General features: G+C 53.1%; 1 protein-coding gene across 6 annotated transcripts in view; it reads left to right on the top strand.

Moving 5' to 3' along the window:
* Positions 1–13,160, top strand: part of COL27A1 (collagen type XXVII alpha 1 chain) — a 137,135-nt gene extending 123,975 nt beyond the window's left edge. For 4 of the 6 annotated variants that reach the window (XM_059142186.1, XM_059142189.1, XM_059142188.1 and 1 more), the window contains 12 exons: positions 1,474–1,527; positions 2,027–2,089; positions 2,483–2,536; positions 2,680–2,715; positions 2,842–2,859; positions 3,106–3,141; positions 3,427–3,453; positions 6,053–6,118; positions 6,604–6,772; positions 7,697–7,806; positions 9,634–9,852; positions 11,191–13,160. In XM_059142186.1, the coding sequence (XP_058998169.1) occupies positions 1,474–1,527; positions 2,027–2,089; positions 2,483–2,536; positions 2,680–2,715; positions 2,842–2,859; positions 3,106–3,141; positions 3,427–3,453; positions 6,053–6,118; positions 6,604–6,772; positions 7,697–7,806; positions 9,634–9,852; positions 11,191–11,337 (999 nt within the window). In that variant the 3' untranslated portion in view covers positions 11,338–13,160. The other 2 variants (XM_059142187.1, XM_059142190.1) reach the window with 2 other exon arrangements.
* The last annotated feature ends 5,720 nt before the right edge of the window (positions 13,161–18,880 follow it).

The following is an 18,880-nucleotide window of genomic DNA, read 5'->3' as shown; positions in this document are numbered from 1 at the left end:
ACAGGTACATGGATAACTGATTTTTGACAAAGTTGCGAAAACAACTCGGTGGATACAGAAGAGTCTTTTCTAGCAAGGATAATGGGAGGCCCTATACCATGTACAGAAGTGAACTCAATCCTAAAATGCTAAAGCTTTTAGGAGGAAGCATAGAAGAAAATCTTGGAGACCTCGGGTTATGCAAAGGTTTCTTCGGTATGACACCACAAGCGTGATCCATTTAAAAAATTGATAAACTGGTCTTTATCAAAGTTGGGATCTTTTGCTCCTCCAAGGGCAGATGCTGTGAGAAATGACAAGACAAGCCACATACTAGGAGAAAGTGAAAATTATGTATCTAGTAAAGGATTTGTGTCTGGAATACGTAAGGCACGCTCAAAACTCAATAATGAGAAAAAGAAGCAGCCCAATAAAGAAATGAGGCAAAAGACTGGAGCAGACATCTCGGAGAAGGTTGCGCAAATGGAAAATCAGCACATAAAGGAAACTAAGTATCGGTAGTCATGAGGCAAGCGCTCATTAAAGCTGCAGTGAGGTATTACTGCACACCGGTTAGAATGGTAAACATTTAATTGTTTCTGAAGATTTTGTTTATCTGAAAGAGAGAGGGCAAAAGTAGGGGGAGGGGCAGTGGGAGACAAGCTGATGCCCTGCTGAGCAAGGAGCCCGACACGGGGCTTGATCCCAGGACCCCGAGATTAGGACCTGAGCCAAAGGCAGACGCCTCACCAACAGAGCCTCCCAGGCTCCCCAGAAGGGTAAAAATTTTTAAAGACTGAACAGATCAAGTGTTTTCAAGGATATGGAGCCACTGGAGCTCTCCTCCTCTGCTCACGGGAACGTAAAACGGTACAACCGCTTTGGAAACCTGCTGGGCAGTTCCCTTAAAAGTTAAGCATATAATCCAGGCCTCCAGAATCGTTCACCCCCAATCACTCCCTGCAGTGACCTCTGTGTGAATATGAGCAAGTTCCTGCCCTCTGAGAGCCTCAGTGTTCTCATCTGTGAACAGGGCGTGTTGTGCCTCCCTGGGCGGAAGTTGGAACACACATGCGTGGTGGTCCCTGCAGAGCCCCCGGCACGTAGAGCCGCACAGTTAATGAGCTGATTTCTGAGGGACACGGTCCTTGATAGGCTTTCCCATGGGTGGGGAAGAGCCTGTGGGTCCTCTCATTCTCTTCCTTGAAGACCTGGGACAGGAGGTCCTAAGCGTTCTAGAGCCTTCCTCATGGAATCCCTGAGCTGGCCTCCACTGTCTCGTGCGACAGAGGGCACAGGCCCGTGCCCCCTCCGAGCCCCCTCCGAGCCCAGGCTGACCGGTGTCTAGCGTGTGAGCTGTCTACACTCATCTGGTTGCCTGGGGATGGAGTCGGTGATGTCTGTGGGAGGAGGCAGGCCCAGGGGGCCCGCGTGATTGGCTGGACATCGTTGTGCTGGCCCGACTTACCCCACGTCGTTCCGCTTTCCCCGCAGGGTGACTCTGGTGAGATGGGCTTCCCAGGAATGGCTGGCCTCTTCGGACCCAAGGTACAAATTCCCACTCTGGCCTGCTCCTATTGGGGTCCCATCCACCCACTCCCTGGTTTGTTTCTCCATGTGCTCGCTCGACAAAGATTTCTTGAGCTCTCACGGTGTGGGCTGGAAAGCCTCCAGAATCAAGCAGGGACATCCTTGGTCCCCAGAACTCACCTTCCAACAGACCTGGTTTTAAGCCTGGCTCAGTTGATCTGCTCTGTGCATTAGGCAAGTTACTTAGTATCTCCAAGCCTCAGTTTTGTCAGCTGTAAAATGGGTATGATAACCATAGAGGGTTATAACCCTGAAGTCAGAGTGGAGGCTTACACCATGCAGCAAAGACCCTGCACACTGATTCCTGCTTGGTAATTGTGGACATTTGTTACTCTCCCTGGAACCTCTCTTGAAAGGGAGGGCAAAGTGTGACCAGCCCCCAGGGGGCATGGAGCTGCTGGAGCTCCGGCCCAATGGCCGCCCAGACACAAGATAGCCCTTCCTCTGCCTCCCACAGGGCCCCCCAGGAGACATTGGCTTGAAAGGCATCCAGGGCCCGCGGGGGCCCCCTGGCTTGATGGTGAGTCCTCTCGTGGTCTGTCCTAGCGGGGACAGTCGCCCAGGCCCAAGGCTGGCCAGCCGTCCGCTGGGTGGACGCCTGCTCTGCTCCTCCTGCTCCTTCTGGCTTGAGCCCCCTCCGCCCACAGCCTCCATCCCCAGCCATTCCTTGCTTCTGCCGGTCCTGCCAACTGGGCTGCCATCCAGCTCATTTCACCTGCTCCCCTCTCCCCGCTCATTGCCCCCCGACAAGGCACACAGGAGGGGCCCAGAATGTGCACAGCTGTGCCCCTGCTTGAGGGAGTCTCCCTTCTGTCGCCCTGGGACACTCAGGCTGCCGTCTCCTCTTCTGTCCCTGGGACTCTGTTCCCCAGACCCCGGAATGAAGACACACAAACCTTTGTCTCTCCTTTAGGGAAAGGAAGGCATCATTGGGCCCCTCGGAATCCTGGGACCTTCGGGACGCCCGGTACGTGTCGGGAGCTGGCCGGGAAGACCACAGGGACGAGCTTGTCTCTGTGACCCAGGGCCGGCTCAAGACTCAGTTTCTGCATCTTGGAAATAGAACTTCCTCTCTGAGTCCTCTCTTATGGGGCCTGTGATTTATTGCAGGGTCCAAAGGGTGACAAAGGCAGCCGAGGGGACTTGGTGAGTTGAGGGGCTGGGGGAGGGCAGTGCTTCAGGGGGTGGGGGAGAGGAGGATTGGGGGAGGGTTGGAGGGCAGAGCTCAGCCCACTTCCCTGACTGTTTCTCTCTGCTTCTGTCCTCCTCCAGGGACTGCAAGGTCCGAGGGTGAGTGGGCTGGGGTATGGGGGCTGGTGGGCTGGAGGAGTGGGGCAGGGTGGGCACTCTGGCTCTCCTACCCATGCCCACTGACGTCCTCAGGCATGTTCTTTCCCTCTGGACCTCAGTCATCCATCGGTACCCCTCTGTACTGGGGGCATCACTGTCCCTGGGTTTGGGTCTCCTCCAGGAGGTCTGGGGTAGGGAAGGTTTAGGGTCTTTACCCAGGGCCTCACTGTTCTTCTCTTCCTCCAGGGTCCTCCTGGTCCCAGAGGGCGGCCTGGCCCACCGGTAGGTACTTGTGCTCAGTGCCCCTGGAACTCTAGGGCAGGAGGCAGAGCTTGGAGTGAGACCCAGGGCTTTGCAGGCAGATGCTCGTCTTGGCCCTGACCTCACAAGCTTCCCCAGACTTCTAGGAGAGCGTAGAGCGGCCCTGGCCGGACTAAGCCTCCAGAAGAGCAGAGACCAGTTTTGCACATCCTCTCGTGCCTGGATGGCCCCTCCAGACTCCTGACAGCCCCTAGGACCCCCACACCCAGTTCTTCTCAAATAGTCACTGAGCCTCTTCTTTTGCAGGGTCGGCCAGGGAGCCCTATTCACTTTGTAAGTTGGAGAATGTGCTTTTTTGCCTATTGGGGGTAAGGCCTGGGAGGGCGGGAGGCGGTTGGCAGCTGACCTTTCTGGGTCACCATAGCTAGACCCCTAAGCTAGGCCCAGGATTGCCTGTGAACTTTTGTCCTTCCATCCCGGGCCCTGGACTTTGCAGCAGCAGAAAGAGCCCAGAGGCAAAGAGTAGGGAATCCAGGTTTTAGGCAGAATGCACCCCTGACCTTGAACCCGGGAGCTGCTCCGGTGGTTGGGGTCCTGGTCCTGTCACTGTCCTTGGAACAGATCAGCTGATTGCCGAAGGTCTAAACAGGTTCTGGTGTCAATTCAAGCTTGGGGGGTGGGTAGGTGTTCCCCATACGAAAGAGTACTTGGGGGACAGCAGCTGGGCACCCTATAGTTCAACTCGGTTCTGACACTGTGCACCAGGACGAAGGGTTAGACCCTACGAGGTCCCAATCCTGCAGGGCTCCTTCCCCATCCTGCCCCGCCCAGATGCCTGCTTGTCACCGGCGCCTCTGACCAACGGAGGGTCCCACACCCCTCACTGGTGTGAGGCTGCTAGAGCCGCTCTTAGGTCAGAGAAAACGTTTCACTTACTAGCTTACTGGTTTCTTATAAAAAACACCACCACCTCAGGAATAGCCAGATGGAAGACAGGCACAGGGCAAGGTACGAGGCAGGGGCTCTCAGAGCTCCCGAGCCCTGTCCAGGCAGCCGCTCCCTCCAAACCTCCATGGGGTCACCGCCTGGTAAGCCGTCCGAATACCAGCCTTTAGGGTTCTCACGGCGGCTTCATTACGTAAGCGTGATGGATGGATCATTGGCCACGGGTAAGGGACGCCACCGCCATCCCTTCTCCCACCCCCCGGGAGTGAGGGGTCCGGACGGAAGGTTCCCACCCACCTCTCACAAGGTTGCTTCCCTGGGCAAGCTCTCCTTTGGTTACTCAGGGGCTTTCCAGGAGTCACCTCATTAGGGTGACAGAAGACTTTTCTCAGGTTTGGGGAGTTTGGTGCCACGAAGAGGGTCAAAGACCAAATCTCTTTTTCTTACAAATCACAATATCACAGGGTCTTCTCCCCCCAGATTCTGAGTCCAGAGAGGGTCGGGCAAGGGGGCAGACTGGAGGAGGGAGGCTGCGTTGCTCCCTGGTGGGAACCAGCCTGAACGTATGGCCCCTCCTAAGACCCCCTGCTCAGAGGCCCCTCCCCTGTTACCACTGCCCCTGCTGAGGATTATAGTCAGGCCCTGACAGCGCGTCCCGCCCCTTTTGCCCCCCAATGGCCAAGGGAAACCCAGCAGGAGGACCCCTTGGGCCATGAGCCCCTCGGATTCTCTGCGCTTCTCAGCTCTCAGCTTCCCACTGTCTGACCCCCAAGTATCATCCATGAAAATGAACGAACAGCCCTGGCCTCGCCTCCACCCCCTCCCTAGCCCTTCTCATCACTAAGGAAGTCAGACGGCTCAGGGAAAGTGAAGAGATCCAGACAAAACCCTTTCCCTCTTTAAAAAATAAATAAATAAATAAATAAAAGGAAAATTCGAGGATTTTAAATTTTGTGCACAGTAGCGGACATACTGAATGTTTGTGGCAGGCGGACACTGTTAGGCGTGCTCCCTCTGGATTAGCTCACTGATTCCTCTCAAGGTTCTGAGAGTTACGGTCATGCCCATTCTCAGGATACTGACGCAGAGAGACTGTAAGCACCCTGCCCAGGTCCTGCAGTCACCAAGTAGCAAGGCTGATATTTGAACTTGAGAAATCCCTCTCGCGTCTGGACTCTGGGCCACTTGGGCTTTACCCAACATCAGAGTCTCCCTGTCACTGTGTTCACAGTAAGACCGCTTCTGGCAAGCCCCATGCTAGGGGTAGAGGTGCAGGTGTGGGACGGTTACTCAGAGAAAGGGGCTGCCCCCAGCCTGGGGGGCGAGAGCACCTGGAAAGAGTTCCTGCGGAAGTGGGCATCTGTAAGATAAGTATAGGGCAGGACTTTTCAACAGCAGCACTTGTGGACATTTGGGGACCAGATGATTCTTTGGTCCCTGTGAGTGATCGTAGGGTGTTTGGCAGCATCCCTGGCCTCTACCCACTAGATGTCAGGAGCACCCCCTCCTCCAGTTGTGACAGCCAAGACGTCTCCAGATGTAACCAAATATCCTCTAAAGGGCAAGATTGCCCGTGATTGAGAACCTCCAGAATAGTAGATAGACAGATGGAGCAATGGAGGGAAAGAAGAATGTTCCAGGTGATACAAGCAGCACGTGCAAAGGCCCTGTGGTCAGATAGAGCATGGTGCTTAGCAACTTAGCAGTATAATGGTGTGTCTGGTGCATAGAACATATGTGTGCGAAGGAAGAGAGGCTGGGCCAGAGGCCACAGCACTCAGGCCAGGTCTTGTAACCACGTGGAGGAAAAAGGGAGAGAAAAGGTCAGCTCTGACTCTTTTTGTAAGTGGAGGAAGGACAAAGAGTTGCACAGAAGGCAGGTGACTTGGCTACTGGGCTAAGACCCTTGGTCTCCTTCTTAGTGAGTCCCAGGGGATCCTGGGGTGGTGGGGGGGTAGAATACACACCCTGTCATCTCTTTGCACAGCAGCAAGATGACCTGGGAGCAGCTTTCCAGACGTGGATGGACACACATGGAGCACTGAAAGCAGAGGTACCCTGAGACCGCTGCCCACATGGGATCCCTCCCTGGGGGAGACAGAAGGGACAGCTCTCGAGTGGTCAGTGCCCTCCATGTGGCCTGCCCCCAAGAGTTCCATAGCTCATCGGTTCCCTGAGCCGGAGGCTGGACAAGGTTGGCGCTGTGTCAGCTCTCTTAGGATTCGCGGTCCAGGGAGAGGGCAGCCCAGAAGAACCTGCTGACTACCTCCCATCCTGGGGGTGGTCGGTGGAAAGACCACCTCCACTGGTTGCTTCTGGAGGGATTTGAGGCCACGTGTCCTCTCCCCTCCCATGACAGCCCCCCCCCCATTCCTGGCCCCCAGTTCCCTTATCTGCCAAGTGGAGGGAGCCCTGTCACACCCCTAGGAACTCAGGGACATCTCCTGAGTAGCAAGAACTTAGGGCTGTGGTGGCTAAGACCCTTGGGCTGGGCCAAGATCTCAGGAGCTGGTGGCCCCCCCTCTCTCTTCACTACAGGGTTACAACCATCCGGACCGGCTGGTGCTGGACCAGGGAGGGGAGATCTTTAAAACCTTACACTACCTCAGCAACCTCATCCAGAGCATTAAAATGCCCCTGGGCACCAAAGAGAACCCCGCCCGGGTCTGCCGGGACCTCATGGATTGTGAGCAGAAGATGGTGGACGGTATGAGGGCTCGTGGGGTCTGAAGAGAGAGCTTTCTGCCCCTGGGGATGGGGCAGGCGGGGCAGGGGAGTGCCAGGAGGGGCTGGGCAGAGGGACCGGTCACGTCTTGGCTCCCTGGGACCAAGTTTCTGTCCTTGGGGAGGCAGACACGCCAGCAGTCTCTTACCTGCTCAACAGCCACTGAGCCTCACAATATGGCGGACCTTGTGCCTCCTGGAGTGTGGGCAAGTGCTTTTGCCCTTTCAAAGCCCACAGATCTGCAAGCTGGGGACAACCATTTCAGGGCAAGGAAACAAGAGCTTGGGCAGAGCAAGCTCCCAAGGGCCGGGAGGATACAGGGGCTGGGGGAGGGGGCTGTCATGGATGCCCTGAGAGCCAGGAGTTCCCCCCTTTCTGCCACACCTCTTCCCTTCACTGGCAAGAAGGTGGACCAGCATCTGGTTGTCCCAGTCTTTCAGCTGTGGGGCCTTTGGCTTCCTCAGAAGCCCTGTGAGGGAACCAGATGCCAGCATAGTGCCCAGCAAGTGGGGGAACGGCTTCCCCGTCCTCCCCAGACAAGCCCCTAAGAGGAGCTTGGGGGGGGGGTAGCATCCATCAACTAGATGAACCCTAAATCCTTGGGGCTGGTCATTCAGTCTCTCTCCGGCCTCAACTGTCCCCTCTGTAAAATGGACCCTTGACAGTAGCAGCACAGGCAAGCTCTCAGCCGCGTGGCCCCTCCAGGGGCTCTGCCAGCTGTGAGCTCTGCCCAGAGCTTCCCCTTCCATCTCAGTGGCTCCTGGAATCCTTATCTGCTCCCTCTCCTGACTTCAGGCCCAACTGGGGCTCAGCGGGTCCCAAGGTTTTGGGGTCCACCTGCAGAACGGGGCCCTGGGCTCCCCTGCCTCACACACCTGTACTATCCCCCCTCCACGTCTCCTGCAGGTACGTACTGGGTGGACCCAAACCTTGGCTGCTCATCGGACACCATCGAAGTTTCCTGCAACTTCACCCATGGTGGGCAAACGTGTCTCAAGCCCATCACGGCCTCCAAGGTACATGTCCGCACCCCCATCTGCTGCCCGTGGGCCCTCTCCATGCCCACCTGGCCCTGGGCCACCACCTGCCCAAGTTTCGGTCTGAGCCTCGACCATCCTGCTGCACTTCTTTGTGATCCTTGGTTTTCTCACCTACGAATCGGGGCCTGAATTGTTCTAAATCCATGGTTTCTACACCATTCCGTGATGCATGATATTAATGGTTTTTGTTTCAAATAGAACTTTCTGCTCCATACCTAAAACATAGTTGGCCAAGCTGGCCAAGCATGGAGAACCAGGAACCATCCGTGCAAACTAAGTCATGGCGCCCAAGACGTGTATGCAGGTTTAGCTGATGTTCAATGCCTACTTTGCGCATGCCTGTCTCGGGGCTGAGTGCTTGAGGTGGCTTAGGGCCACTCAACAGCAAACCAGGGTGGCCGTGGGCAGTGAGGCACCCCATAGTGGACTGTAGGTCTGTAGGGATGGCAAGTCCTCCATGTGGGAGGATTTAGGCTCCAGGGAGAGGAGCCCCCTGCCCGTAGGGGAGGCGGGGACCCAGACACCCAACCTATCCCATCAGCCCTGCTGGGGAGGCTCTAGGAGGTGTCTGAGCCTGACTGGGTCAGACCCAGGATTTGAGAATCTCTATGTGGGCCCACTGGTCAGCAAGTCTTGCTGGGTTCCTACCATGTGCCAGACACTGGGATTCAACAGGAAACACAGTAGCCTCACCAAGGAACACCCACCAGCCAGGTCCTGTCCCCCCTGACACTGACGCTGAGCCAGACCCCTGCAACAGATTGGGGAGACCACAGTTGGCACCTGCACGGGTGACCATCCCCATCAGAAACAATGACCAGCCTATAAATTTTGAACGTGGGGGCTGGACCAGCCCTTGTGGATCTTACTATGATCACAAGATGCCCCTCACGATGAAGAAACTTGGAAAAAATAAAGATTTGTTAATTATGGAATGTGGAAACTACACAGCACACTGGGGACCACCTAGCCAGGTTGCTGGGGAAGAGAGAGAGAGAGTGCATAAGCCTCGGGCTCTGCTGTTTTTGGGGTCCAGGGTCAGGGCCTAAGGGCTTCCTGGGCTCACTCTTAATTGGTGAATTGAAAACATAAGAATGGGAATTTAAAGCACAGGAAGAGGGGGAAAAAAAAAATGGCCCAAATGGCCAGCACTGGCAATCTTGAAGTTTAAAACAAAGGAGGCTCAGTGTGGGGAGGCAGCTGGGCTCTTCATCTGGCCCGTGGCGGGCAAAGCGTTTATTTAAGATCACAGGCTTTCGGGTGGATGCCTAGGCAATCAAAGCTTCAATCAGGCCCTTGCATCACACAAAGGAAAACCAACCGTCCGGGCTCTCGGGGCACCCACTGAAGCCATGAATCCCGTTCTTGTTTGAGGTCACTGCCATTTCTGGCATCTTGGGACTTAGGAAGGGTTGGGGAGGCCACTTCTCATTTCTCCCGCACTTAAAGAGCCTCTTGGTCTTGGGCTAGTTCCTCTTCCTCTCCGGGCTTTAGGATCCCAACTCAGCTCCAGAGACAACCACCCAGGCTGTCGGGGGTGGATCAGGTGACTGAGGATTCTTGTAGATCTGGCTGTGCCCTCAGGCAGCCCTTGGTGCTTTTCCTCATCACTCCTTGGCTGTGGACTGGTTCGCACAGACCTCGGTTTCCCTGTGTTGTCTCAAGTGGGCACACATCTGAGAACAAAGCTGGGAAATGCTTACTGGGAAAGAGCGTCTCCCTGTACCCACCAGAGAGAGGGGAGGGTTTCCAAGAGGCCCGGCCGGCCGGCCTGGCCCTTCCTCACTGCTGTGTCTGCTGCAGGTCGAGTTTGCTGTCAGCCGGGTCCAGATGAATTTCCTGCACTTGCTGAGCTCTGAGGTGACACAGCATATCACCATCCACTGCCTTAACATGACCGTGTGGCAGGAGGGCACTGGGCGGACCCCGGCCAAGAAGGCTGTGCGTTTCCGGGCCTGGAATGGGCAGATCTTCGAAGCAGGGGGTCAGTTCCGGCCAGAAGTATCAATGGATGGCTGCAAGGTAACCTTGGGGCCCCTCATGGACCCCTCATGTGCAGACAAGTTGAACAGATGCGTTTTTATTATAAAATAGTATGTAACAGTTTAATACTTACTGGTATATTACATCAGTATATTAGTATCATCTAGTATATTGTATTAGTAAATTTGAGTAAATACATATAATTTTTATCTTTGTGTAGTAATTTTATTATAACAGTTTTATAAAATCACTTGTATTCACCGTCCTTTCTGGGAAACTTCAGAGAGGAGATCTGGCTGATAAAAATTCCATAGGCTGTTAACTTGCAAGCCTTCTTGTTGAAGAATGTATATCGATTCTCTCTGCCTACCCTCCCTGCCCTGGCCAGGCTAATTTCTTCTTTTAATATTTTTGGTTATTTTTTAAATACCTGAGATTGGGGGGGTTGTTGGTGGAGAGGGAGTCAGAAAGTTGTCCAGAAAACTAGTTTTGTAAGATTAAATAAAACTAGTAATACGCAGTGTGAGTGAAGATGTGGGGAGACCAACAGTCTTGCAGAAAGCTATTTGGAAGAAAACTGGTAGAGGCTTTTGGGGTAGTCATTGTAGAAATACAGGGATACCCCAGAGATATCGTGGTTTTGGTTCCAAACTGCTGCAACCATGTGAATATTGCAATAAAGCAAGTCTAATTTTTTGGTTTCCCAGTGCATGTAGGCGTCGTGTTTACATTATACTGTAGTCTATTAAGAGTGCAACAACATCGTGCCTAAAAAAACAATGTGCATATCTTAATTAAAAAAATGCGTCACCAATCAAAAATGCTATCCGTCATCTGAGCTTTCAGTGAGTCATAATCACAGACCACAGGCCGCCAAAACACATGTGAAAATGCTGAAAAAGTTTGAAATGCTGCGAGAATTATCAAAGTATGATGCAGAGACGTAGTGAGCTGTTCGAACAAGGACACTGACGCTTGATGCAGGATGGCCACTAACTTTCAGTTTGTCAGAAACACAACATCTGGGGAGCTCAGGAAAGCACAGTGCAATGAAACGAGGTTATGCCCACATATCCAGCGTATATGCAGAGCCTCAGAAAGTACGTGTCCTTCCATCCGGCTGCTTCTAAAATCTGTTCTAGGGGACCAAGGAGAGGAGAAGAGCGTGCACAGAGGTTTAGCCAGAATGATACTGGTCATAGCATTCCCTACCTGCATAGACACAGTAGCAGTAGTCTAAAGAGGACGAATACAGGTCTTTGCTACAGTGAAATGCTATGTGCCTGGTACAAAGGGTGGGAAAGCTGACAGGGACATGCGCACCTAGATGACGTGGGTCGTGATGGCTTCACGTGTACCCTTTCCTTCTCCACTCAGGTCCAGGATGGCCGCTGGCACCAGACGCTTTTCACCTTCCGGACCCAGGACCCCCAGCAGCTGCCCATCGTCAGCGTGGACAACCTCCCTCCTGCCTCCTCAGGGAAGCAGTACCGAATCGAAGTTGGACCTGCGTGCTTCCTCTGACCTCTGACCTCCTGGCTCCTCTAGGCCTCGATGGGGAGGGAAGAGGAGGAGGAGGCAAAAAGGGGGGGACCTAGGGGCACGTGGGCCCAGGAGAGGCAGCTCACCTGCCCGGGGATCCTTGGGTAGGCCTCAGCTGTTGTCTGCCCGGTAGAAGTGGCTGGAGGGGGGCGGGTGGCAGGGGACTGGGTATCCCTGGGACCAACTCAGTGAGCCCAGCTCAGCCCCAAAGACCAACCAAAGAGCCAGCCAGAGCGAGCTGGGCCTGCAAGCCGCCTGAGCCCTGCGGCCTGTCTCCCAGCTCTGCGGCCACCCCCTGCCCTCCCCAGCTTCCTGCCCAAAGAGCCCCCACGTTCCAGCCAGCTCAAGGGGAGGGGCCATCCCGCCAGCTGGACCCTGCCAGGGAGCTTTGATGTGCAATATTAGAGAGGAGACATGAAAAAGGAGAAAAGGAAAGAAAGAAGTATATATATTTTATTTAAACAAACACAAAGAAGGTGCATTACTATTTTTTCACCTGAGAAAGAGGTGAGAGAAGGAGCAGCCAGAGGGTGGGAAGCAGTGGAGGCCTAGAGGGGGCGGTGCCACCCCCAGGGCAGGAAGCAGTGGAGGCCAAGTGCGACCCCCAGGGCAGGGTGGGGGGGGGTGCTCGTGCTAGCTACCTCCCACTGTGAAATTGATGGTGCTCGTTGTCTCATAGCTTCTGTGATTTTTTTAAGGAACAAAAGAAAACCTATTTAAGATTCTGAAGGTGCTACCGTTTATGCCACAGACTTTGAAGAACCATTTCGATGTGGGTTATCGTCCACATTCTCCTCTCTCCTCCAAATGACAAAGTTTGGAGACTCTAAAAGTGTTCCTAGTGTCCCCCTTGTGCTCATTAGGTAATCGACTACGTGTGGGGAGGGGAAGGAAAAAGGAAGGGAAAAAAAAAAAATGCAAAGCCAAAAAAAAAAAAAAAAAAAAGGGAAAAAACCCCCAAAAACAAACAAAAAAAAAACCAACCTGCCAGAAACAGAAGCAGAAAAGATTTACCTTTTAATTTATGGACTTTGAAATGTTTGTCCTTTTAAGGCAAGGGGAGGCCTGAGCATGAAGGATTTGGCCTTGGCCTGTCATGACCCTAGAGGGAAGTTAGGCTTATCTTGGAAGGTGGGATCTAGACTGGAGCGCCGTGGGAGAAGCCTGGACCTTGAAGAAACCAGCTGTAAGGGCGGTGTTGGGTCGGCGCTGGCCTTGGAGATAGAATGTCAATTTGGAGCCATCTTACAAGGCCCCGGACCATTCCCTAAGATCCTCCTTTCCAGGAGCTTGTCCCTTCCAAGATATGGCCATCACTCTTGCTTTTCCATCATCATTAAACCCTCCAGAGACCTGGTGTCATTAGCTCCAAGTGTAAATGGGGGCCGAGGAGAAAAAGTAATGATGGGGATCTTGAGGTTCAGCATGATGGGGAGAGTCCGTGTTATCTGAGTTACCCTCTATCGGAGAACCAGTCAGCACCCAGGTGGGATTTTGAGGTTATTTTAAGTATGGAATTATTTTTCTAGAAGGGGAAATTTTATGTGAACGTCTATTTGTGTCTTGTTTTTTTTTTTGTTTTGTTTTGTTTTGTTTCCTTCTAAAGTTGTGTCTCTTTGAGAATTGGATTTGATTTTCATTATTTAATACCTCAGCCCGGCCCACCTTCCCCTCCAGACACTTCCGGTTATGCCTCGCCACCCCCCCACCCCCGCCCCAGCACCGACGCTCCCCATGGAAGTGTGTTGCAGCAGCTCGGGCCTCATCTCAGCCCTCGCTTCCCCGCACCCCCCACCCCCGCCCCGCACCCCACCCCTGCCAGTCGCCACCTGGCCTCTGTCTTGTTCTTGGGATTTTCTGCTGTCCTTGTTGATGTCTGTCCACATGTCAGTGTGTTAAACCCCCAGTGGGGTCTGTTACTCCTTTTCCCTTCTGGATTTTAAATAAATATTTAAAACTGAGGCAATGGAAGGATGCATCTGTGGTTGTTTGCTTCTTCGAAAAGCCCAGAGGGAGGTTTCTGGCCCGTCTGGAGAGAAACGATGCCCAGAGGATGCTGCTTCCCCCAAAGGAGGTGGGTAGGGGGAGGTCCTGGCACCAGGGGGTGGGGTCTAGGCTCCATGGCGCATCGGTTTCTTAGAGTTGCTATAACTGTACCACAAACCTGGAGGTTTAAAACAGCAGAAATGCATTCTTTCCCAGTTCGGGAGGCTGGAAGTCTGAAATCCAAGCGGTGGCAGCTCCATGATTCCTCTGATGCTTCTTGGAGAGGTCCCTCACCTCGGCCAGCTTCTGGTGGCCGGGGCATTCCTCGGCTTCTCCCTGCGCGGCTCTGTGTTCCCCTCTTTTTATAAGGACACTTGTCCTCCTGGATGAGACCCACCCTAATGAGCCCATCTTGGCTCGATTACATCTGCAAAGACCCTATTCCCATGTGAGGCCACGTTCACAGGTAATAAGCTTAGGCCTTCAACAAGGCTTTTGGGGGACACAATGCAACCCGTGACACACAGGGAGGAGGTATATCGAGGTTAACATGAGCCATTCCTTTTTTTTTTAAGTGGAGTAACATACACAGAAGACACCATTCATCACGTAATATATTCACCCTGTACAACCTGTGCAACCGTCTAGCTCCAGAACATTCTCATCACCCCCAATGGAAGTACCTGTGAAGCAGTCACTCTTCGTTCCCCTCTGCCCACGCCCCTCGAAAACCACTACCCTGCCTTCTGACTTTGCCTACTGTGGCTATCTCACATAAAAAGAATCCTATTTCAGATTGACGGAATCCTGTTTTGCAGCTGGGAAGTTCAGCCAACTCAGTGTCTTCTCCCCACCACCACCCTGAAATCTCCCAACAGATTTTTTTATGACTCACTTCATCCCTTTTTATGACTCGCTAATATTCCACCATATGGTGGTACCACTTTTGATTAACCATTCACGCACTGATGGACTTTTGGGTTGTTTCCATCTGGAGACGCCTGTGAACAGTGCCTGAACAGTGCCTCAACATGAGCGTTTCTTACCTATGAGATTCTTTTTTTTTTTTTTTTTTAAGATTTTATTTATTTAACAGAGAGAGACAGCGAGGGAGGGAGCACAAAGCAGGAGAAGTGCGAGAGGGAGAAGCAGGCTCCCCGCGGAGCAGAGAGCCCAATGTGGGGCTCGATCCCAGGACCTTGGGATCACGCCTGAGCTGAATGCAGCCACCCAGGCGCCCTGAGATTCTTGCGAGAGACCACGACAACACCTGCCTTGGAGGGAGTGAGAGATAGTTAGCCAGATTTAGCAAGCAGGCCCCTATACAGGGCCATGCAGATAAATTTGAATTTCAGATACACAATGGCTATTTTTTTTTTTTTTAACGCAGGTATGCCCCCATGCGATATCTGGGACATATTAGGACATATTTATACCTGCCGGATCTGGAACGTGTATCTCCCGGCCTTTGGTTTGGAGTTCTTCCTTTCTGAGCTTGGTCCTCCCACCCCGGGACCTTGAATAAACCAGAGGTTTGCTGCCCTTCTCCCAGAGGAGAAAGAACAAATCACAGGCCCTTGTGTTCAGAGCCAGAATTGTATTTAATTTGAAAGCTGTGCTGTAAGTTTCCAGGTTTTCCAGTCATCATTGCCCGTGCAGTTGGGCCTCTCCCTGCCCCGGCACCCTGGCCCCTGGCCCAGGTGTTGCTCCTCTGCTGTGGCTCGAACAGTCCTGTCCACAGACCCCAGAACCCGTGGTCCCGAAGGGCTTGGAGATTCCCATATCCCAGATACAACTGTCATTTTACATGGGGTGTAGCTAAACCTCGGGGAAGCACCCAACCTCACCTGCCGACACCAGGGCAAAGCCTTGATTCAAACCCAAGACTGCTGACAGGTGGGGCTCAGCGTGGCCCCTGGGATTAGCAGAGTCAGAAGCACCTGGGAATTGGGTACAAATGCACGTTTTTGGCCCCAGTCCAAACCTGAATCACAGACTCCTAGGTCGGGGCCCGGTGGTCGAAGTAGTATTAAGCCTTCCTGGAGATTGAAATGCATATGCTCAAGTCCCAAGAATGGGGACCCTCCGCTCTTTCCTACAGCTGGAAAACAAGGTTTCCAAAACTGGCAGGAGAGGGGGTGGGAAGCCTTGGAAATAAGAACGTTCTTTTCATTTCTTTGAAAATGAATCCGAAATGAAACTTGAGACAGCATGGCCTGCTTCGACAGACTCATTTCCTGAGGCCTACCCTATCCTGTCACCCCCCAGGGAGTCTGCCCCACTGCTGGATCACACCTCCGGATGGGACAGTCCAGTCACTCGGACATCTGCTGTCCCTGCTGGAAGCTCCGTGAGGGCAGGGGAGGCGTCTTGTCCTCCACGGTAGTCACGGAGTACAGCATGTTGGAGGCGCCCAACTTGTTCAACAAGCCTCGCTGGGTCATTTCTGTGACACGCACATCTCAGCAGCCCCTTCTGTCTGCCGAGCCTTCTGTGAGCACCGGAGTCCCAGGGACGGGTCTGACAGGGTATCTGAGGGGCTCTGCGTCTGGTGGAGGCAGCCAGAGGAGTGGGACCTTGCATGGTTAAGGGTTAGGAAAGTGGGACCAAGAGGCCACACTGGGGGAACTGGGGGCACAGGGAACAAAAGGAGAGTGTGGCTGTTGTAATCTCAACAAAGGAGGAATAGTTGGGGGGGACACTCTGTATTAGCCAGGGTCTCCAGAGAAATGGAACCAATGGGATGTGTGTGTGTGTGTGTGTGTGTGTGTGTGTAAAGAGATTTATTATAAGGAATTGGCTCATGTGATTGTGATTGCTGGCAAGGCCCAAGATTTGCAGAGTGAGCTGGCCCATTCAAGACCCAGGAGAACAGATGGGATCATTCCTGTATAGAGCCTGGCAGCCTGGAGAGCCGGGAAAAACCAAGAAGAACCCATGTTTCAGTTCATGCCAAAGGCAGAAAAAGACTGAGGCCCGTCCCTACCAGTCAGGCAGAAGGAATTCTCTCTTAGACTTTTAACTCTCTTCAGGCCTTCGACAGATTAGACGAGGCCCATCCACACGTGTTTGGTGTGAAGCCATCTGTTTTACTCAGGTTATCTATTCAAATGTTAGTCTCCTCTAAAAACATCCTCACAGCTACGTCCAGCATGTTTGACTAAATTTCCGGGTACCCCATGGCCCAGTTAACTTGACACATTAAATTAACCATCCCAAGCTGAGGCTCTCGGTGACAGAGGATGCATGACGGTTTGCCAGGTGAGGGCGGACACCGGGAGGAGAGAGAGCAGCACCTGCCAAGGCTGAGAAGTACAGGCAGCACTGCCTATTTGGGTTAACAGCATACTTACTGTTCAAAATGGTGCTACAGGGTAGGAGGTGGAGAGCCCCAGGGTCCTGGGCTGGCTATAGAACAAGCTGTTGGTAATACAGGAGAGCAGGGTTGGGCTTGGCTGGCCGAGCTGGGTTTGAGCTGGAGCTGTCCATGAGGCAACTGGCTGGGCTGGAGGACAGGAAAGAGGTCTGTGCCACGGTCAGAACGGCAAGGGGTTCAGCAGCCTCTGCAGGGCTCTGAGGTTCCGGAGCAGGGGAGAGAGTCAAAAGGAAGGGCCAGAGGTGAAGGGGAGGATGGTTATGTGAAGGCTGTGACCCTCACAACTCCCAGTCGGCATTCCAGGAGGACTTTAGGGAGGTGGCCAGTGAGGCCCCGACCCTGGGCCAGCTCCTTCCCAGCAGGGACAGGTAGAACGTTGTTAGGAACCAAAATGCCGCTCTTTGGGGGCAGGAAGCTGCCACGGTTCCCAGTCTCCCGTTGCACAACCAAGTGTGAGGAAACAGCCAAAGTAGACTTCCTAGTGGGGCCATCCTGTGTTTGCTCTGTCCACAATGAATCAAGCCACTGCCGTGGACAGTCACTTTCCACCAATGACCAGCTGCCCCGTGCTGGGAAAAGGTCAGAGGGGCAGGCAAGAAGGGGAGAGGCTGGCAGGTGGATTCCAGTCCTTGCTTCCTGACCAGGACGTGGTCTTGGGTGGGTCATTCCTTCTCTCTGGGCCTCAGTTTCTCCCTCTGCACAATTGGGGTGCTAAGCCCTTCCCTGCTTGCTACCACAGTTCGAGCTATTGTTCTGAATCGTCTGAAAGGGAATGGTATTCAACCGCTCTGTAAAGAAGCAGTTTCCTGTATTCAACCCAACATGTAGCACCTTTCAAAATAATCGCAGCTACGGGGTCTTGCACCCCTACTGTGAGCAGGAGCACTGTTGGGGTGTGATACACTTTCATCTCATACACAATCCTCTTGAGACACATGTTACTACGCAGCTCTTCGGATGAGGGAATTCAAGTCCAAAGAGGTTATGTAAGTTGGCCAAGATCACAAAACAGGATTTGAACATGACCAAATCTTTTTGAGTGTTTCCTCAGCCCAGACACAAGGATTAGGATCTTTGGCTCTGCCAATGTATTTTTTTTTTTTTTTAAAGATTTTATTTATTTATTTGACAGACAGAGATCACAAGTAGGCAGAGGCAGGCAGAGAGAGAGGAAGGGAAGCAGGCTCCCTGCTGAGCAGAGAGCCCGATGCGGGGCTTGATCCCAGGACCCTGAGATCATGACCTGAGCCGAAGGCAGAGGCTTTAACCCACTGAGCCACCCAGGTGCCCCTCTGCCAATGTATTTTTGTGGCTGTCCATGCCGAAGACTGCAAATGAGTCATCAGACACAGAGCTCAATCCTGGCCTTGGTGGGGAAACACGTATCCAGTGGCTTTCTCGGAAGACAGATCCTTCTGGATGGGTACAGCCCCCTGATGATCTAAACCTCACCTTTCACCTGACCTCTCTGACCTATTTGTTTCCTTACCCAACCAATGGGGAAAGTATCCTGTTTTCTCCAACCTCCCATCGACCTGTTTTTGCACTTTGATGTCTTTAGATGTGGGATGTAACCCTCCATCACGGAACTGTACGGGTAATGCAGGAGTCTGTTGTTTCTCTATCCCAGCCTGACATTAAACCGATGGTGATGGTTTTTATGGCTAAAACACAAGTGTGTTTCATTTAACGAAACATACTTGTGTATTAGCCATATACGCAATTTATACACTTTACAAATGTGAACTGATTTAATCCCCTTAACAACCAGATAAAGAAGCTACTCTCTGTATCCCCATTTTACAGATGGGAAAATTGAGGCACAGAGAAGGTGAGTAAGTTGCCCAGGGTCACAGAGCTAGCAGGTGGTCAAGCCAGGACACTACTTTACCACCATCCTGCATGACCCTGACTGCTTGTCATTTTATTTCCTGCCAAACTTCTCTTGGCATTGGGCCTGGGCCAGTTGGAGGGGCGGGCAGGGAGGGGTGTCCAGACGCTTGTCCCACAGAGGTACTACGGCATCCCTGAGGTGTAGGAAGATGGAGAAAACGGTACTGCATCGGGCGGGGGTGGTGCTGGGTGCACTTGAAGGAGCTACTTGGAGAGCCTCTTGGGAGAAGACGGAGACCTCCAGGGGTACCTGAGCGACAACGAGGACCC

This window comes from Mustela lutreola, chromosome 12, assembly GCF_030435805.1.
Source record: "Mustela lutreola isolate mMusLut2 chromosome 12, mMusLut2.pri, whole genome shotgun sequence".
Lineage (NCBI taxonomy): Eukaryota > Metazoa > Chordata > Mammalia > Carnivora > Mustelidae > Mustela > Mustela lutreola.
This window is presented reverse-complemented; position numbering and strand designations above follow the sequence as displayed.